The 18,104-nt window shown below is 44.7% G+C and overlaps 1 protein-coding gene across 1 annotated transcript in view; it reads left to right on the top strand.

Annotated features, from left to right (window-relative positions):
* Window positions 1–18,104, top strand: part of phldb1b (pleckstrin homology-like domain, family B, member 1b) — a 100,962-nt gene that overhangs the window by 4,833 nt on the left and 78,025 nt on the right. Inside the window, exons 3-4 of the mRNA XM_079514364.1 lie at window positions 2,948–3,071; window positions 5,972–6,142. Coding sequence (XP_079370490.1) covers window positions 2,948–3,071; window positions 5,972–6,142 — 295 coding nt within the window. The remainder of the gene's footprint in view (window positions 1–2,947; window positions 3,072–5,971; window positions 6,143–18,104) is intronic.

Here is an 18,104-nt window from a genome sequence, read left to right as displayed (position 1 = left end):
ACTACTGGTGTTACACTAAAAACTCAGCTTCCCATCATGCACCTGTGCATAGTGTGAAGCTCAACAGTGCCACTTTGTCACCTGTTAGTACTCTAAACAGACAAAAGGGACACACATTGGGTCTGAGCACACTTTAGATTCCATGCACGGACAGAAGAAGCTGTGTTTTGCGTCATTTCGGTTTTTTTAGAGAGCTGGTGGATGGAAATGAAGCAGATTGCCGCGTCGGCCAGATTCCACGTGGGTGGAGCTTCATTTCCATCCACCAGCTGTCTAAAAACCCGGAGATGACGCAAAACACAGCTTCCTTTATCCGTGCATGGAAGTTCAAGTGTGCCCAGGCTGACTGCTGTTCTTTGGAGTGGCTGCACCACTCAAAAATAAATAAACATGAACATGTGTGCATGGTTCCTACTTTTAAAACCAGCTGGCCAAAGTGGTATGTGTTTAGAACACATACCGGTATGCATGTGCACACAGACTGACAGTGGAGGAGAGATTGGAGTTTTCTAAGCTTGTTATACTTTTCTGGTCTGTTCACTTTTCCCTGCAGGTACTTCATGTGCACATACAGTAGGCTATATGTTACTAAAAATAATGATGTGCAATGTAAATGTTTAGCATCATAGCACAGGGTGTACGTTGCGGTGGGTCTGGATGCTGGGTTCAGCAGTATAGACTAGGGTATGCGCATGCTTAAAGTGAATGGCACATCGAGTGGCAAATCGAGTGGCAAAGCAACATGCAAAGTGAGTTTAACATTGTTTAACGTTGTTTAATGCAATCAGATAGGACTTTTCTGTTTGGATGCATGGGCTGTCAAGGCCAGAAAGTAGTTTTTTGCCAGTCAGTAGGCATTCCTGCATAACTTCCTGGTTTGATGATGATGTCACACGCATACCCTGCCTCTATAGGTTTCGGGTATTGATTAGGTTTTATCCGATACCGGTGCTAAACCGTTTTTTTAAAACAGTGCTTAAACGGTCCAAGAACTGATGCTTTTCAGTTCAGTGTCATTTTGCTCTTTTTTTTTGCTTTTTTTTTTGCCACAGCAAATGTGTGGTACTACAATGTTGTACTACAACATTGTAGTACTCATTCTGAGAGCCTGCTGCCAGTGTTTCCTTACTTTGTGATGATTCTCGATCCATCTATTAATAATCATCACACAAATACACAGCACTACAATACTGTACAATACTGTACATCCTAACGGTATCGTCAGTATCAGATGTGGTGGTACCGGGTTCTGGTATGGTACCACTAGTTCTCGGTACCCAACCTTATTCTGCAGACGTAGTGAGATGATGTCTGTCTGTGTTGGTGAACATACATCTTGAGAGATGATGAATGATCATCATTTTGCTGTTCTTTTCTTTCCGTTAACCTCCCCATCAGCTCCATCATACCACAGACAGGCTGCTCCAACAATGCAACACAACAATATGACTCAACGCAACATTAACATAACCACACAACACAACACAATACCACATGAATCTTGGTTTACATAGAAGTCAGTCAATTGGGCTTGTTTTGAGGGGGGGCTTAGGGGGGGCTAAGCCTCCACCAGAGGGGGCTAAAGCCCCCCCCTTGCACCCCCCCTGGAGCCGTCCCTGAGTCGAACCCGCGGCACACTGCCAGACTCGGACTACCAGCCAAGGTGCCTGGACCACTGAGCCACGGCCCAGAGCCCAGAACATTAATGTACTGCAGCAGCGCAACACAATGCACCACAACATGACGTATATATATCTCTGTAGAGGCCATGGTTCGTTCAGTGTTCTCACTATCGTAATGCAGTCTCTGCACAAGCGTGATGTCCCTCTATACACAGCATTGTAACGTAGAATCTGTAGGAGCTTAATGTTGCCTAATTGCAGCGCTCCAGTTGGTCCAAGATGTTCTGGCCAGTGCTGTTGCCATGACAACCACCCCTCGCTGAGCACATGCAGAAAACACACACACATACATACACACACACACACACACACACACACACACACACACACGTGCACGTGCACATGCACACGCACACGCACACGCACACGCACACGCACACACACACACGTGCACATGCACACGCACACACACACACACACACGCACACACGCACACGCACACGCACACACGCACACGCACACATACTTGCTGTGTGTAGAATCACATGTCATGGGGAATTGCAGGGAATGGTTTCCCATCCTACAGGGACAGAATCCCCACAGGGTGTGATTGTACTGTTTGTCTCTCCTGTCTGCTCAGTTAAAGGGCCATTTCACCCATAAACCATCTGCACTGTATCCCAGCTGTCAGGGTAACAGCGGACTGGCAAAGAGAGACGTATACGTACAATACAATGCATAATTCTTTACATTATTTTTTTAATCAGATTGGATCAGATTGATTCGATCAGAATTCTTTTTTTTTGTAATAAATAATTTTGAGCTTGCTTATGCATTCAATGCCTTGCTCAATGACACTTCAACAAAGCAGACTTGGTTGGTTGGGTGTTGACTGGCAACGGTGGACATCAACTAATTACATTTGCTTGGGTACTGCATTTAAGTTCATTTTTTGAGTATCTGTGTACTTTATTCCACTTTTGACTACTGTACTGAAGTACCATAGCAGAGCTATAAGCTGTGAGCTTGTAGATCAGCTATTTTCACTCTGGAAAATCTTAGATTTTTGGGGTACGTAAAATGTCTATATTAAATAAATAAATCAATACAGGGATGCATCGATATTATAAAATAAAAATGAACCTTCATAATTCATTAATTCATAATTCATCATTTGTTTTTTTAAAGCAAGAGCACAGAGTACAGAGCAACTTTCACGTTCACATTACTTGAGTAATGGACCACCTAACTCAGTATCTACTCTACTACTTTGAAGTACTCTTTGTCCAGCACCTGACTGGACTGATCTCATCTCTTCTCTACAGAGCACCCCTCTGGACCTGATGGAGACGGGTAAAGGGCTGAAGTTCCAGGCAGAGCGCCCCCACCTGGTCAGCCTGGGCAGTGGACGTCTCAGTACAGCCATCACTCTGCTGCCACTGCCTGAAGGTGAGGCCACACGATCACAATCTGTCTATCCTGTCTGTCTGTCTGTCTGTCTGTCTGTCTGTCTGTCTGTCTGTCTGTCTGTCTGTCTGTCTGTCTGTCTGTCTGTCTGTCTGTCTGTCTGTCTGTCTGTCTGTCTGTCTGTCTGTCTGTCTGTCTGTCTGTATGTCTGTATGTCTGTCTGTGTTTTGCCAATGTCCAGGTTTGTCCAGGTTTGAGTGTTGCTCAATGCTACCCCCCCATATGGTTCTGCAACCAAAGAAACGCACATACAGTACTGTACATCAATAGACATGATTAAATATCATAAACTGACATTAATCACACACATAAACATCACTAACTCAACTCAACTGTAAGCAGAGCAGCACAACAATAGACAACACATGTCAGTGTGTGTGTCCTACTGTGTCCTACTGTGTCCTATGTGGAGCTGCACTGCATTTTTATTCCTTCTCTCGCATCAAAAGTCAAACCAATGCGCGGTAGATGTTTTTGCTGTGAAGTGCAGAGTCAACACAGTCTGTGTTTGATCTCAATCAAACTGCGTGACGTGGGTCAATCAAACTGCGTGACGTGGGTCAATCAAACTGCGTGACGTGGGTCAATCAAACTGCACGACGTGGGTCAATCAAACTGCACGACGTGGGTCAATCAAACTGCACGACGTGGGTCAATCAAACTGCACGACGTGGGTCAATCAAACTGCGTGACGTGGGTCAATCAAACTGCGTGACGTGGGTCAATCAAACTGCGTGACGTGGGTCAATCAAACTGCGTGACGTGGGTCAATCAAACTGCACGACGTGGGTCAATCAAACTGCACGACGTGGGTCAATCAAACTGCACGACGTGGGTCAATCAAACTGCACGACGTGGGTCAATCAAACTGCGTGACGTGGGTCAATCAAACTGCACGACGTGGGTCAATCAAACTGCGTGACGTGGGTCAATCAAACTGCACGACGTGGGTCAATCAAACTGCGTGACGTGGGTCAATCAAACTGCACGACGTGGGTCAATCAAACTGCACGACGTGGGTCAATCAAACTGCACGACGTGGGTCAATCAAACTGCGTGACGTGGGTCAATCAAACTGCGTGACGTGGGTCAATCAAACTGCGTGACGTGGGTCAATCAAACTGCGTGACGTGGGTCAATCAAACTGCGTGACGTGGGTCAATCAAACTGCGTGACGTGGGTCAATCAAACTGCGTGACGTGGGTCAATCAAACTGCACGACGTGGGTCAATCAAACTGCGTGACGTGGGCCAATCAAACTGCGTGACGTGGGTCAATCAAACTGCGTGACGTGGGTCAATCAAACTGCGTGACGTGGGTCAATCAAACTGCGTGACGTGGGTCAATCAAACTGCGTGACGTGGGTCAATCAAACTGCGTGACGTGGGTCAATCAAACTGCGTGACGTGGGTCAGTCAAACTGCGTGACGTGGGTCAATCAAACTGCGTGACGTGGGTCAATCAAACTGCGTGACGTGGGTCAATCAAACTGCGTGACGTGGGTCAATCAAACTGCGTGACGTGGGTCAATCAAACTGCGTGACGTGGGTCAATCAAACTGCGTGACGTGGGTCAATCAAACTGCGTGACGTGGGTCAATCAAACTGCGTGACGTGGGTCAATCAAACTGCGTGACGTGGGTCAATCAAACTGCGTGACGTGGGTCAATCAAACTGCGTGACGTGGGTCAAGTAAGAGCAGGTTGACCCGTCTTTGCTGCCTCTGTCAGTGGTTCCACAGCACATGGTGTGCTGTGAGACAAGGCCAGGTGTGCGTGTGTGGGTTTTGTGACAACCACACATTATTATTGCAATATATAGCCTACAACTATATAGAACATTATGAATATTATTTTTTTAATTCTTCATTTACCCAGGGAAGTAGCTGAGCACAGGTGCTCATTTTCAGCAACGCCCTGCACATAGAAACACACACACACACACACACACACACACAAAAACCTGGGAGCTGACCAGTACAACCACAGTCTTATACTGTTGGCCACTAAGCAGCTCCAGGGGGAGCATTTGGGGGTTCAGTGCCTTGCTCAAGGGCACTTCAGCGGTGTTGTGAGTGATGACAATCACTTCCCCACCTGGATTTTTCCTGCCCGTCCGGGGAATTGAACCGGCAACCTTTCGGCAACAAGGGCGCTCCTCTAACCCTTAGGCCACCGCTCCCCCGATTATGCCCAGCTTTGTGTGTTTGTGTGAAGATAAACATTTGCTTGTGATTGGCTGATCACCCCATAGCTGATGATTTGATTGGCTGAGCAAAGTACATATTGAAGATAAAAGTGAGGGCAGAAAAGTGAAGACGCCAAAAGTGATTGGCCGGAATTACTTTTGTGATGATTTGATTGGCTGAGCACGGAATGTGATGTATGATGATGTATCATCATACATCGCCCCTCGCTTCACACAAGTGTGATTTTTTTTGCTGAGGAGGAACAATGCAGGATAATATCTCATTCTGAAGCATGTGAGCATCTTGAGCAAGACAGGGACTTTGGTTTACTAGACAGACCAGCTCAGACCAGCTCAGTGGCCTTGTGGTTAGAGTGTCCGCCCTGAGACTGGGAGGTTGGGGTTCAATCCCCGGCCGGGTCATACCAAAGACTCTAAAAATGGGACCCAATGCCTCCCTGCTTGACACTCAGCATCAAGGGTTGGATTGGGGGTAAGTCCCTGCGACATACAGCGTCATGTCGAGGGTGTGTACTACTTGTACATCAAGCTGCCTCACGCTACAGAAACAGGAGATAGGCTCCTGCCCTATGGGCCTCATGACTCGGCAAGGCTACTAGACAGACCAGAGACGGACTGCTGTCCTGAAAAGTCCCAATAATCCTCATCTCTGTCTGTTCCTCTGCCCACGTATAGGTCAAACGACCATGGGTCATGGGCCTGCGGACATCAACATCCAGGGGCCTGGCGTGGAGGCCCAGCACTGCTACATAGAGAACCATGCAGGAGTCATCACCCTGCACCCGTGTGGGAACACGTGCTCCGTGGACGGACTGCAGGTCTCCCAGCCTGTTCGCCTATCACAAGGTATGAATGAGCTCACTTCAACAATCCTATACTCTCTAGCAACCCGTCACTGAGTCCACACTGACAAAGCAGGGAAATTATCTTTATTATGAACCCCGCACCACCCTCCCCCCCATTTGCTTTTTATGTATTTTGTGTCATCTCTATAAGCTGGCACATTCTGTTCATTATGTGGCTCTATTGTGCCGGGGCTCCACTGGACGCGTCAGCGTTGCGTCTCCGTCACCGTCAGGGAATGTTCCCTTTTTAATCAATGAAGGGTGGCTCCACTGCCTGCGTTGCGCTGCGTTCGGTGACTGCTTTAAAACGGTTCGTTTTTTGACCCGCGTCACACGCGTCACACGCGTCACAAGCGTCACACGCGCCTGGTGGAGCCCCGCCATTACTGAACTATACAGTATGCTCTCTTTTGTCTTATTGATATGTAGTAGTTTACATAAATCCTTCAGTAGGATATGACAGGAGTTGTACTTGTTGCGTATACACACACACACACACACACACACACACACACACACACACACACACACACACACACACACCGCAGTTGAGACAACTCCCTGACAATATCGCTGAGACAGTTTATTTATTTTTGGACCACAATGCTTATATGAGACCACTTCTATGACAGTGCTGACATAATGAAGTGACATTATTCCAGTAGAGTGTCTCAGCCCTGCGGTCGCTCGTCGCCTATATTAAGGCGTCTTACTGGTACTGTAAGAGTGAGCTTGGGTACTGGTACAGTACATACATAGTATGTGAGTGTGATGTAATACTCATAATGATGTTACCCGTATGACCCAAAGAAGATCCACAGCGGATCAAAACCTCAGTTTTGTAATAAAGAAGTATCTCATACCTTCTTTGGTGTGCGTGGGCTCTACCTTTTCTTAAATCATTTGTCACGTGAACTTCCTTTGGTGTGGGGTCAGTCATATTGTGCGGCCGCATGCCTTAGAATTGGACAGTTTTACAAACCGTGCGCACTGCTGCACACGTGCCCATGTTCACTGCACTGTCTATATTTACTACACAAACCAAGACCTGTCTAGTCTGCCCCACTGTCTGTCTGAGCACAGTGAGCACTGGTATCCCAACAACCTGAATTCTCCTGGGGGGTAACCTGAGCACAGACACCAGGCTATTTATACTGACCCCCCTATATACCCCCAGACAGGCCTTAGTTTAGACCCAATAGGACTCTAATAAGCCTGAAGAATGGCTGAGCAGTAAACCAATTCATTGTCCGAAAATAGAGCGGTAATGTAGTTAATATATAACTAGACAATTACACCAATACAATGCTATACTCTGACAATATTGTTGTGTTTGGTTGTGTAGCGGTTGTTGTTGTTGGCCCTGTGAGAATCCCACCCCCACACCACTACTGATTAGGGCCGATTCATACTCCTATTTTAGAGCCGAATAAAAGTCGGTTCGGCTCTGTAGAGCCTACAATGTGACGTCATTTGAGGTTCGGGGGGGTGGGGTACCGTCCTAAAGTCGGCTCTTCGGTGCTACTGAAAATTTCTGACGAGCCGAAATCATTTCGGCACTACAGCGCCGAAACAGCGGTAAAATAGGAGTATGAATCGGCCCTAGAAATTTTCAGTAGCACCGTAGAGCCGACTTTAGGACGGTACCCGCCCCCCTGAACCTCAAATGACGTCACATTGTAGGCTCTACAGAGCCGAACCGACTTTTATTCGGCTCTTACACTCGAGTGATGCCCTGCACTGCACGAATAGAATAGAATAGAATAGAAGGCCCCACAGGGGACCATTTTAAAACAACTTATACATATGAATTACTACACAATCATACAATATATCAGCACTAGTTCCTATATTTCACTTGATATTTAGCCTACATAAGCCTACAAGTAAAGGTGGAGACATTTTATGAATGCAGGCCATGACTGCAGAATATGGTAATAATGGTAAATGTGGGGGCGGCTGTGGCTCAGGAGGTAGAGCAGGTCGTCCAATGATCCGTGGGTCGGAGGTTCGAATCCCGGCTCCTCCTGTCTATGTCGAAGTGTCCTTAGGCAATACACTGAACCCTACACTGCCTCCGATGAGTCGGTCGGTGTGAGCTCGCCACCATTGGTGTGTGAATGTGGGAAGTGAGGACGCTGGCGTCGACTGTTCACCGCTTCACCTCTCAATGTATGAATGAATGAACCATTGTAAAGCGCTTTGAGCACTTGGAAAAGCGCTATAAAAATGCAATTAATTAATAGCTTAATTGGACAATTCAGACTCCTTATCCTTAAACACAAAACTGATCATTGCGAAAGATAAAACAGGACATGTCTGGGGAGTGTCCATTCAGATGGTGAATCATTAATGTCTCTGTTAATGATAACAGTGTGTGTCACAGTTGATCTGTCATTTCCTTTTTTTCCATAGGCTATAGGGCTACTCATTGGTTGGGAAATAGCCTAGATATCATTTATTAGGCTATACTATGCATGTACTTATCAAACACACATATCAGGGTCAGGGCTAAGCGATGATGAGCCATCAGTGAAAATTAAACATTCAATCATAACACTGTTAACTTGTCAGAAAATATAGGCCTAATTTAGAAAAGCAATCAAGGCTGTTTGATAATGGAGGAATATATTGGGCTATTATACTGCTTATATTTAACTTTACATAATAGGATACCAGATCCCGATGACACAAGGGGAAACCACTCGTCCAAGATATGGAAGAAATGACATAGCTATGACTCAGGGTCCCACCTCTCCCGAGTCCCCCTCCCCTTTGACAGTCCTCCAACCAACCCTCTGTGTGCGTCTCGGCCAGGGTTGAGAAATGAGTTTGAGCCTGTGTGAGTGTGTGAGTGTGTGTCTGTGTCAGAAAGAGACAGAGAGACAGCTGTTCAGCTCAGCCCGGGCCAAGGAGGGGACTAGCAGGCATGCGTGTAGTATAGGACACTAAGGACAGGCTTCTGAATGGTGAATTGACAGGAGGAGGACAAATGACAAGGCGAGAAAAAGGGGACAACAATGGACCAAGACGTTTAAAACTGCAAACTCCCGCACCCATTTGAATTAAACGGAATATACCAAAGAGAGATAGGAAGGATGGACTGATATTTTTTGGTGGACAGGACAGCTCCTCCTTTTGTGGAAATTCAAATCTCGCCCGGGTAGAAATAAGCGGATGGTTTGGTGGTGTGTTATTACCATAACAAAAGCGCGTCCTCGGGACAAAACCGCATTATTACCGCTGCTGTTCCACTATAATTTACCAGATAGCGGGGGAAAAACACGTGGCTTCTTTTAAAGGGACAGCGGCTATGATGACAACAGGGTTGAGAGGAAGGAGGTTCAGTCGCTGGATTTAAAGTAAGTCAGGTTTTACGTTTTTATTGTATTTTACATTTGAAAACGTCATATGATGATATGTGACGTTTTTAAACATAGCGATCCGTATCAGCTGCTTTGTACCAGTTGTACAGAGATGATGGAATTAATACGAAGAGTGTATAGAGGCTACCTGTCATGTGCGACAGAAGAGTCAGGAAAAAGTGATATGTTACGTTACAGATAGAATAGCCCTTTATTTTCATTGTTGTAGTGGTCTTTCTTTCTATTGACTTAAAATGTCACTATTATGTGACATAATAGTGACATTTTAAGTCAAATTAGACATCGACATAATTTATGTCGATGTCTAATTTGTTGCATGACTTTTTAAGGTGGTTTGGAGTTGGACCTGTGGTTTTTAGTGGGAACAGATAAGAAAGGGCTACAAACAGCGATTTTATTGTCAGTTTTTTGCCATGGATGGGGGCAGGATAGGGGAAACTAAAGCCTCTACTAGGCCTACTACACATGGGGGTAACAAGACAACTCACCCCTTTTGCCCCTTTTGGTGAGTACAACTCACCCCGAACGTCCAGACAACTCACCAGGGGTGAGATGTCTTCACTTTCGGGGGTGAGATGTCTTCACTTTCGGACACTTTCGGGGTGAGTTGTCTTCACTTTCGGGGTGAGTTGTCCACATGGGGGAACAGATCTCTACGGCACACCAGTGGTTATGAAAGTGGGGGTCCGGGGACCTCCAGGGGTCCTTGGGGGGGTTACAGGGGTCCCCAGGGAAAATAGTTATTACAGCATCACAATCTGTTTACTCACTTAAACCTGCATCAGCTAGTTGAAAATAGCCTATTATTATTATTATTATTATTATTGGGGGGAGGGGGGGGTGTTAATGTGGGGGGAGCATTTTAACAACATAAATGTTGTATGGGGGTCCCTGGCACGAAATCTGCGGCCAGACGGTCAAAATACTTTTTGGGGGTCCTTGACATGAAGACGTTTGAGAACCGTATACTATACTGCACTACACTTCCCTCCTCCACACTTCCACAAGGTTAGGCCCATGTCTATTGGGGTGTTGACGGGCTGAAGACAACATATACCCCCAGGGTCTCGCCTGACGGGCTGAAGACAACATATACCCCCAGGGTCTCGCCTCAGGGGAAGTTGGCACATCCACCCGCGGCTGCCTGTCTACTGTTACACTGCTATTCCTGGTGGCCTGTGTGACCTGAACGCTGGAAGTGGAGTTCTTCTTATACATACATAACACGCTTATTCAGAAAGCACATTATGTCTATAAATAATGACTGGGCTGGTCGTAATTGTGACAAAGTATCGTTTGCGGCATTGATTGTTTGAATTAACTTTTAATATGAGCTTGTCATCCGGGGTGAGTTGTTGGGTAAGATGATAATAGCCCTTTCCTTTTATTTGAATACTATATGCCAATTTAAAGTTTAATCCAAACTCCAAAGCTTCTGAATTAGGTGAGCTGAACCAGAGTAATCTAGTAAGAGAGTGGTGACACGCTTTGATCTCGCGGGCGCCTATGGGCGATAGTTCCAAACATTGCTCCTATGGCTGGAACTATTCCATTGAGATAGAATGAGCACTTCCGCATTCCAGTGTTACAATGAGAGTCAACGGGAGTGTCATTACTCACTTATTAGATTACTCTGAGCTGAACATGCTATATTTGTGTTCTGACCTATAGGTCAGGACTGGAGGTCTGTTATGTAGCCCATTCAGTAGCATCAAGGTGCTTCTGTGCGCTTTATACTTTGGTATACTTCTTCCACTTTACCACGGCTTCCACAGAATGGCATTATGTATAAGCTCTGTTCAGGCAAGCTGTCTTAGTATTCCTCCGAATCCTCCATCGCAGTGGCTTCATCACTACGCCTGCTCCATAACAACTGCTCCAACTGTGTGTTGCATTGAAACATCTGTCATCTCTGACACATTGTATTGACCCTATTGTCTGGAGAGGATGTGGGAAGCCGGGCGGAGAAGCCCCTCTGCAAACGGAACACAGGGCTGATGTGGATATTGGTTCCCCCACTGGCTCTGACAAGAACAGAACACAGGTCAAGCATGTGTGCAGGAAGACAGGGCATCACAGCGGTGAATGAAACGGAAGAAGCTGCTATAGTGTGGCGTGTGTGGGTGTGTACGTGTGTGTGTGCGCATGTGTGTGTGTGTGTGTGTGTGTGGTCACGCTGGTTTTTGTGGACACACTTTGACCCCATAACCTCCGAGCGCATCAGTCAGTGCGATGCGTCCACAACGTCGTCCAGATAGCCGTGTCTTGAGCATACAAACACGGTCCGAGGCCACATGTCAGGCTCACACATAGTTTTGATATTGATAGATAAGGCTCTGCTGGGCCATCTGCCACAGGGACCATGTTTAGAGGCAGGGGGGGGGGGGTTGTCTTGATGCTCACACAAAAGCAGGAGAAGAAGAGAGTGGAGGGGTACAAAGAGTTAAAGGAGGAAGAGAGGAGGAGGTGCAGAGGAGAGGACATTGTTAGATTTGTTACTGCAAGCTGTAAGCAGCCCCCCCGACACTAAAGAGAGCAGGAGACAGGCTGCAAAGACGTTGCATCTGGACCAGATGATTTGATTGTATCAGTGTCTTCAGTAAAGATGGTTGTAAAGGGACACAGGTTAAAGTACTACTGCTACACTATACCACAGGTTTTCAAACCTTTTCAAGCCTCAGACCCACACATTTATGGCCACTGCAGACCCCTATCTCTTCTAAGAAGAATCTTATCTCTGATAAGAAAGGGTGTTTTGGTTTAAATTAATTCAAACCAGAACATCCTTTGTTATGTATAGAGTTTTGAGACAACTTAACCCATTTAGGCCTGACGTCGAAATAAAAAAAAAAGTTCGTTCTGAAAGAATATATATTCAATGATTTGTGCCGCATTTTTACGATTTTTCAAAAATAGCAGACCTACAAAGTGGCGCGCTATGAGCTTGTAGATCTGCTATTTTTCAATAGCTAAAGTATAACATAATGCTTAGTTAAAACACCAAAAGGAATGGGTTAATGTGATTCGCCACTACATTTTAATACAGTACTTTATAAATAAATGCATCGCAGAGATATTGAAAAATATTGTTAAGTGAATAATCACTGACTAGTCATCGTCAGTGATTTCGAGTGAATTGAATTATGATGACATGTACATTTGGCTGGGATCCCCCTGAGACCCCACTCTGAATACCACTGCTGGTGGTGCTTCGGTCCGGTCGTGGCTCCACACGTTGCATCTCGGCGTGCTAATTTGCAGTATCTTTGTTCATTAAATGTGCATCTCATCTGCACACAGAGTGACCATATGTGTACAACGTGCTATACCAATAAAGTTGGACTTGACCAAGCTTGGTATGCGACTTGGTATGAGGCTGGTGGCCACTGACTCGGCGACAATGGCCTGGTCACTGATTAACGGTGGGTCTGACTCCTCAGGTTGTAAAACACCTCTCCGTGCCATGGCAACCATCAGCCATGTGTCTGGCCTTCCCTTTGTCTCCAGCTGTTCAGCTGCTTCAGTGACGTCCCTTGCCCTGGGTCCAGTGTCACTGCTTTTGTTCTGTTCGTTGTGCCTAACAGTGAAACCATGATCAGGTCTGTCCCTGCTAGCAATAAATAACTCGGTGTAAATAGTACTACTGTACATCTTGGTGGTGAGAATGGGGTTTTTTTTTGCAGAGAGAATGAGTGTAAATTGATCCATGTTGCTACAGTTTTGCAGTGTTGCTAACTAAGTGCTATAGGGATGGTGTCTTTTAGGTCACGTAATTGTGTGGAGATAACTTGCACAGAATTCTTGTGTTATTTATTTATTTATTTTAACCACAGGACACATTAAAAAGCAAGGCTTTTGCACACCTACAGGCGACAGGTGCGTAGGAGAGGGTACGGTGACCAAAATTGAAAAAGGAACAAACACCTGCACACTGTCTTCAAATGCAGTGACCAACTTTTATTTAGGGAAACAGCAACGTTTCGGACCACAGGACACATGCACATGCATAACATAAGTGAAGAACATATCATCACCATCAAAATTCAAGGTTGAGATATTAAGCGGTGCAAAGAAGTAAAAACTCACAATGTTAACGACAGACCATATTTTCTGCACCTTTTTGAAAACCCTGTAGAAAGAAATAAAGGGAAGCTCCGCACAATCAGATCTGCGCACATAATCAAAGTATTTATTTTGCAAGCTTTCGGTCAAATACTTTGATTGTGTGCAGATCTGAGTGTACGGAGCTTCCCTTTATTTTTCTCCAGCACCTCACTTAAGTTTTTTCAGCAGATGAGTGGTGGTTCTTTTTTACATTTTTGTCTGAAAACCCTGTAGAAAAAGCACATCGGAAATCTGTCAATAGCTCATATCAGTTTTAGCGCATTCAAGTGGCATGTGACATTTTTCCAAGCGTATCTTTTCAAAGTACCAAACTGTACCTTTTATGTATACACTCAATTTTACTTTCTATCTAAATCAGCCTGTCAAATTTTAAAGCTGCAATCCATAAATAAAATGTCCTCCCCGGGATTCACAGAGAGCCTGCTTGGGTAGGGGAGATTTAGCACTTTTTAGCTTCAGGCAACACCACATGTCAACCACTGTTGCCACGTGGGCAGTGAGACCACCTCCAACCACATGACTAAAAAATGTCTTCTACATCCTGACAGTTTTCTGAAAAAGCTACGTTTCTATGTCAGTCGTTCTTCGATTTTTCAAAAATAGCAGACCTACAAGCTCGTAGCGCGCCACTCGGTGGCGCGCTACAAGCTTGTAGATCTGCTATTTTTCAATAGCTAAAGCATAACATAATGCTTACACCAAAAGGGGTTCCCGCCCAAAATAGGTTAAAACGAATTATGGATTGGAATTAACTTTAACTTTCTTTGTTAAATGACACCAGATATAATCTGTTCCTCCAACTCATAATTCTTCAGTGATTATTTTAGCAGGCTTGATAACAATAATAATGGTATAATAGTCAGTGAATTACACCATAATTACAATAATGCCACAGTGTAAATGAAGCATCCTATAGTGGCTAGGCCACTTTGTGTAATAGACCTAACTGTATAATGTCATATGGGTTTAAATCCTCCTCCATTTCCATCTTGAGAGTTTATCTGTCTTATCTCTGTATATAGGAGTCTCATTTGAATAATTGTGTCTAGTCCTGCGTGAAGTCATGCAAGCAGAATTTGAGACTTTCCTCCCCAGACTCTGATCTCATCTTCCTGGATGCGTCCTTGAGGCTAAACCCAAGGTATTGGAAAAACTTCTCATGGCCCCGTATTTACCAAACCACAGCAGGAAAAGAGAGAAATGATGGAATATTTGGTGCATAAGCATTTTTCAGATAAAGTTGCCGTGGTCTCGTCTGCAAACCGTTGCTTGTGTAAACGGAATAATCCCCCTCCCAGAGGCATCGTTTCAGATAAGATTTGAATGAAGCTGGTGTTTCTTCCATCTTTACAACCTGGTTTACAGTATATACAATAAATAATGCAACGGAATTGACAGCCTAGAAGAACGGCTTTCATAACTCGGAACATTCCCTTCAGGAATTGGATGGCTGTGGCCTATGAGGTCATATCCTCTCTATTATGTCTCCTTCTGATGATAAATAACACTTCTAAGTTCTTACAAGAGTAGACAGAGGCAGATACTTTGCTACACGATGCAACAAGGTGTTTAATTTGGTGTGATGAAGTGGTTTACGTTTCCCTTTGAACATCCATAGAGGTGCTTCTCAAGCCTTGTGTTGATGCTACAGTTATTATGATGCCGTAACTCCTAATATAAGGAGCATTTTTGTTCACATATCCTTCTTTAAAGGAATGGTAATTGAGCCTTTACATAGATGACAAACTTGTGAAATGGGACACTGCACAATTTCACTTTCGGTACTATTATATTTTGAAGCCAATACTTTTTGTACTACTACACAGAGCATTTCTACATTGTGGTGTTGATACGTTCACTTACATAAAAACAATTCAGTAGAGTACTTCATCCACTGTACTGGTTCCATTATTAGAATATGATGGTCTCTGTTGGTGGAAAGCATGCGGGGAACTTGCAGACGCAGAGGTGACAGGGCTGAACGGAGGTGACTGTTGGAGTGATTCCCAGAGTGCACTCAGTGAGATGAGGGGTTAGGAGTTAGCTCAGCTCCCCCACCGAGCTGACGGATCAATCTGGCTGATTAACTGGGAGGAGTTCAGAGCATGTATGTGTGTTCTTTTGCACACCCACACACACACACATTCTCTTGTACTTTACGTAAACACACAACACGCACGCACGCACGCGCGCACACACACACACACACACGCTCGGTCACCGACTGCTGACGTCCTCTCCTGCATGACTTCAAACATTCTAATTATTGAAATGGCAGTGTCATATATTTCACTGCCAGAGTTTAAAGTATAGACTAGAGGTTGAGACAGTCTCTCTCTCTCTCACTTCTTAGGGCCGATTCATACTCCTATTTTACCGCTGTTTCGGCGCTGTAGTGCCGAAATGATTTCGGCTCGTCAGAAATTTTCAGTAGCACCGAAGAGCCGACTTTAGGACGGTACCCGCCTCCCCGAACCTCAAATGATGTCACATTGTAGGCTCTACAGAGCCGAACCGACTTTTATTCGGCTCTAAAATAGGAGTTTGAATCGGCCCTTAGCTGTCTCTGAACGCTGGAATATACTGCGTGTATCACTCTGAGGAGGTCTGCTCAGCTCAGCCCTTGACTGAGAGAAGGGATTCTTTCCATGTTGCTGGTTCTTCAAAGCATCTTGAAATGTCAGAGAAGCCTTAATAGTCTTCTGAAGAAAAGCTCCTGCTGTGTTTGAGATTGTATAGAGCATATAATTAAGATAAGACAATTCCAAATACCCGGTGCAGGTGTTTTTTTTTACTGTTAAATCCGAAACCTCAGTTGATGACAGGTTTTTGAAGTTTTGAAGGGTTTAAAAAGAGTTCTATGTAAATCTACAAGCTATTCGGAAGTTTATCGTTTCTCAGTTCAGTTGATTACTTCACTTGTCAAATTGTGGGACATGTGGTGCTCATTAGCCAAATTTAGACAGAGTCTAGACTATGCGTGTGTGAAACAGACAACTAGACACAACATTCAACATGAAGTTTATTAGCCTTATTCTATAAGTTGTAATTAGGCCAAATAAAAATGAAGCTTGACGGTAAAATATAAGTCTCTTTAACAAGGACTTACCACCCTCTGAAAGGAAACTTGAGAGCCTAACCTTGTCTGCTCCAAGTTCATGTCCTTCTCTTCTTCCTTGTTACGTCAAATGATTTGACCCTCACATGGCCTCAGATCAGTAGAGGGAATGTGACCCCTGGATAAAGAGGCCTTTCAAGTGATTCACTACATTTCCACCAGACCACCAAGGGACTCGGGGAGAGACGTTCAAGTAGAAAGTAAAAAAAAACACACACACAATGTTCCCGTTTTAAAATCCTTCCTAGCAGTGGCGTGCACAGATAGACACTAGGGGGTGCTAGAGCACCCCCTGCCCTTTTGGCAATGTGCCCTTTAGAAAAAGAAAAAAAACGTTTTTATTTTTTTAATTATTCTTTTTTTTGTACAGTTACACTGTACAGTATGTGGACCATGGTGACATTGATTCTTGATAAAAAAGCTTCTAATATATTATTTAGGCCCCACAATCTATACATCTCACACTATTAAGGCAACCGGCCGGTTCCACGCGCTGCACAAAGTGCCCTTTTTTTCCACTTGAGCACCTGCCCCTCTAAATGTCTGTGCACGCCACTGCTTCCTAGTGTATTGTATTCACAAGTCTGTCGGAAGGGTAGAAAAAAAGTGCTGCTGACAAACAAAGTTATGAACACTTCTGTAACATTAACCCATTTTGGGCGGGAACCCCTTTTGGTGTTTTAAACATTATGTTATAATTTAGCTATTGAAAAATAGCAGATCTACAAGCTCATAGCACGCCACCGAGTGGCGCGCTACGAGCTTGTAGGTCTGCTATTTTTGAAAAATCGTGAAAATATTTATTTCAGAAAACTGGAGGATTTAGAAGATTCTTTTTACATTTTGAGGTCAGTCCCTAAATGGGTACGTTTACAAATGATCAGGTTTAACCTACTTTAATGTCCTACCAGTGACTCAAACCCAGTTCTCCTGCGCAAGCCCCAATTTCTGAAAGCATACAGTATCTGGGTAGAGGATAATATACACTAGTATTGTATTTCATGAAATACCTGTTGTCTACCAGTACTGGTCCTACTCCTACCCGACCACAGGATATACACTTCACAACAGCAGGTACACCACTGCTGTTGTGTTAGTTATATTATGTTAGAAGAAAATAAAGAATAAGTCTGCACACTGTTTTGAAAGCTCCCCAAGGTGGGGAAAAACGCTACCTGACGGAAGACCACAGAGGCCAAAACGGTTTTTTTCCCCGCCTTGGTAAATTAAATACAGTTTTTGGGGAGCTTTCCAAACGGTGTGCAGACTTATTCTTTCTTTTGTAGTTTGTTCTTTTTGTTCGAGCACCCGTTGAATTAGCCTGGGATGTGCGT

This window comes from Electrona antarctica (assembly GCF_951216825.1).
Source record: "Electrona antarctica genome assembly, chromosome: 11".
NCBI lineage: Eukaryota > Metazoa > Chordata > Actinopteri > Myctophiformes > Myctophidae > Electrona > Electrona antarctica.
Note: the sequence above shows the minus strand (reverse complement) of the source record. Positions and strands in the feature narration are given on the sequence as shown.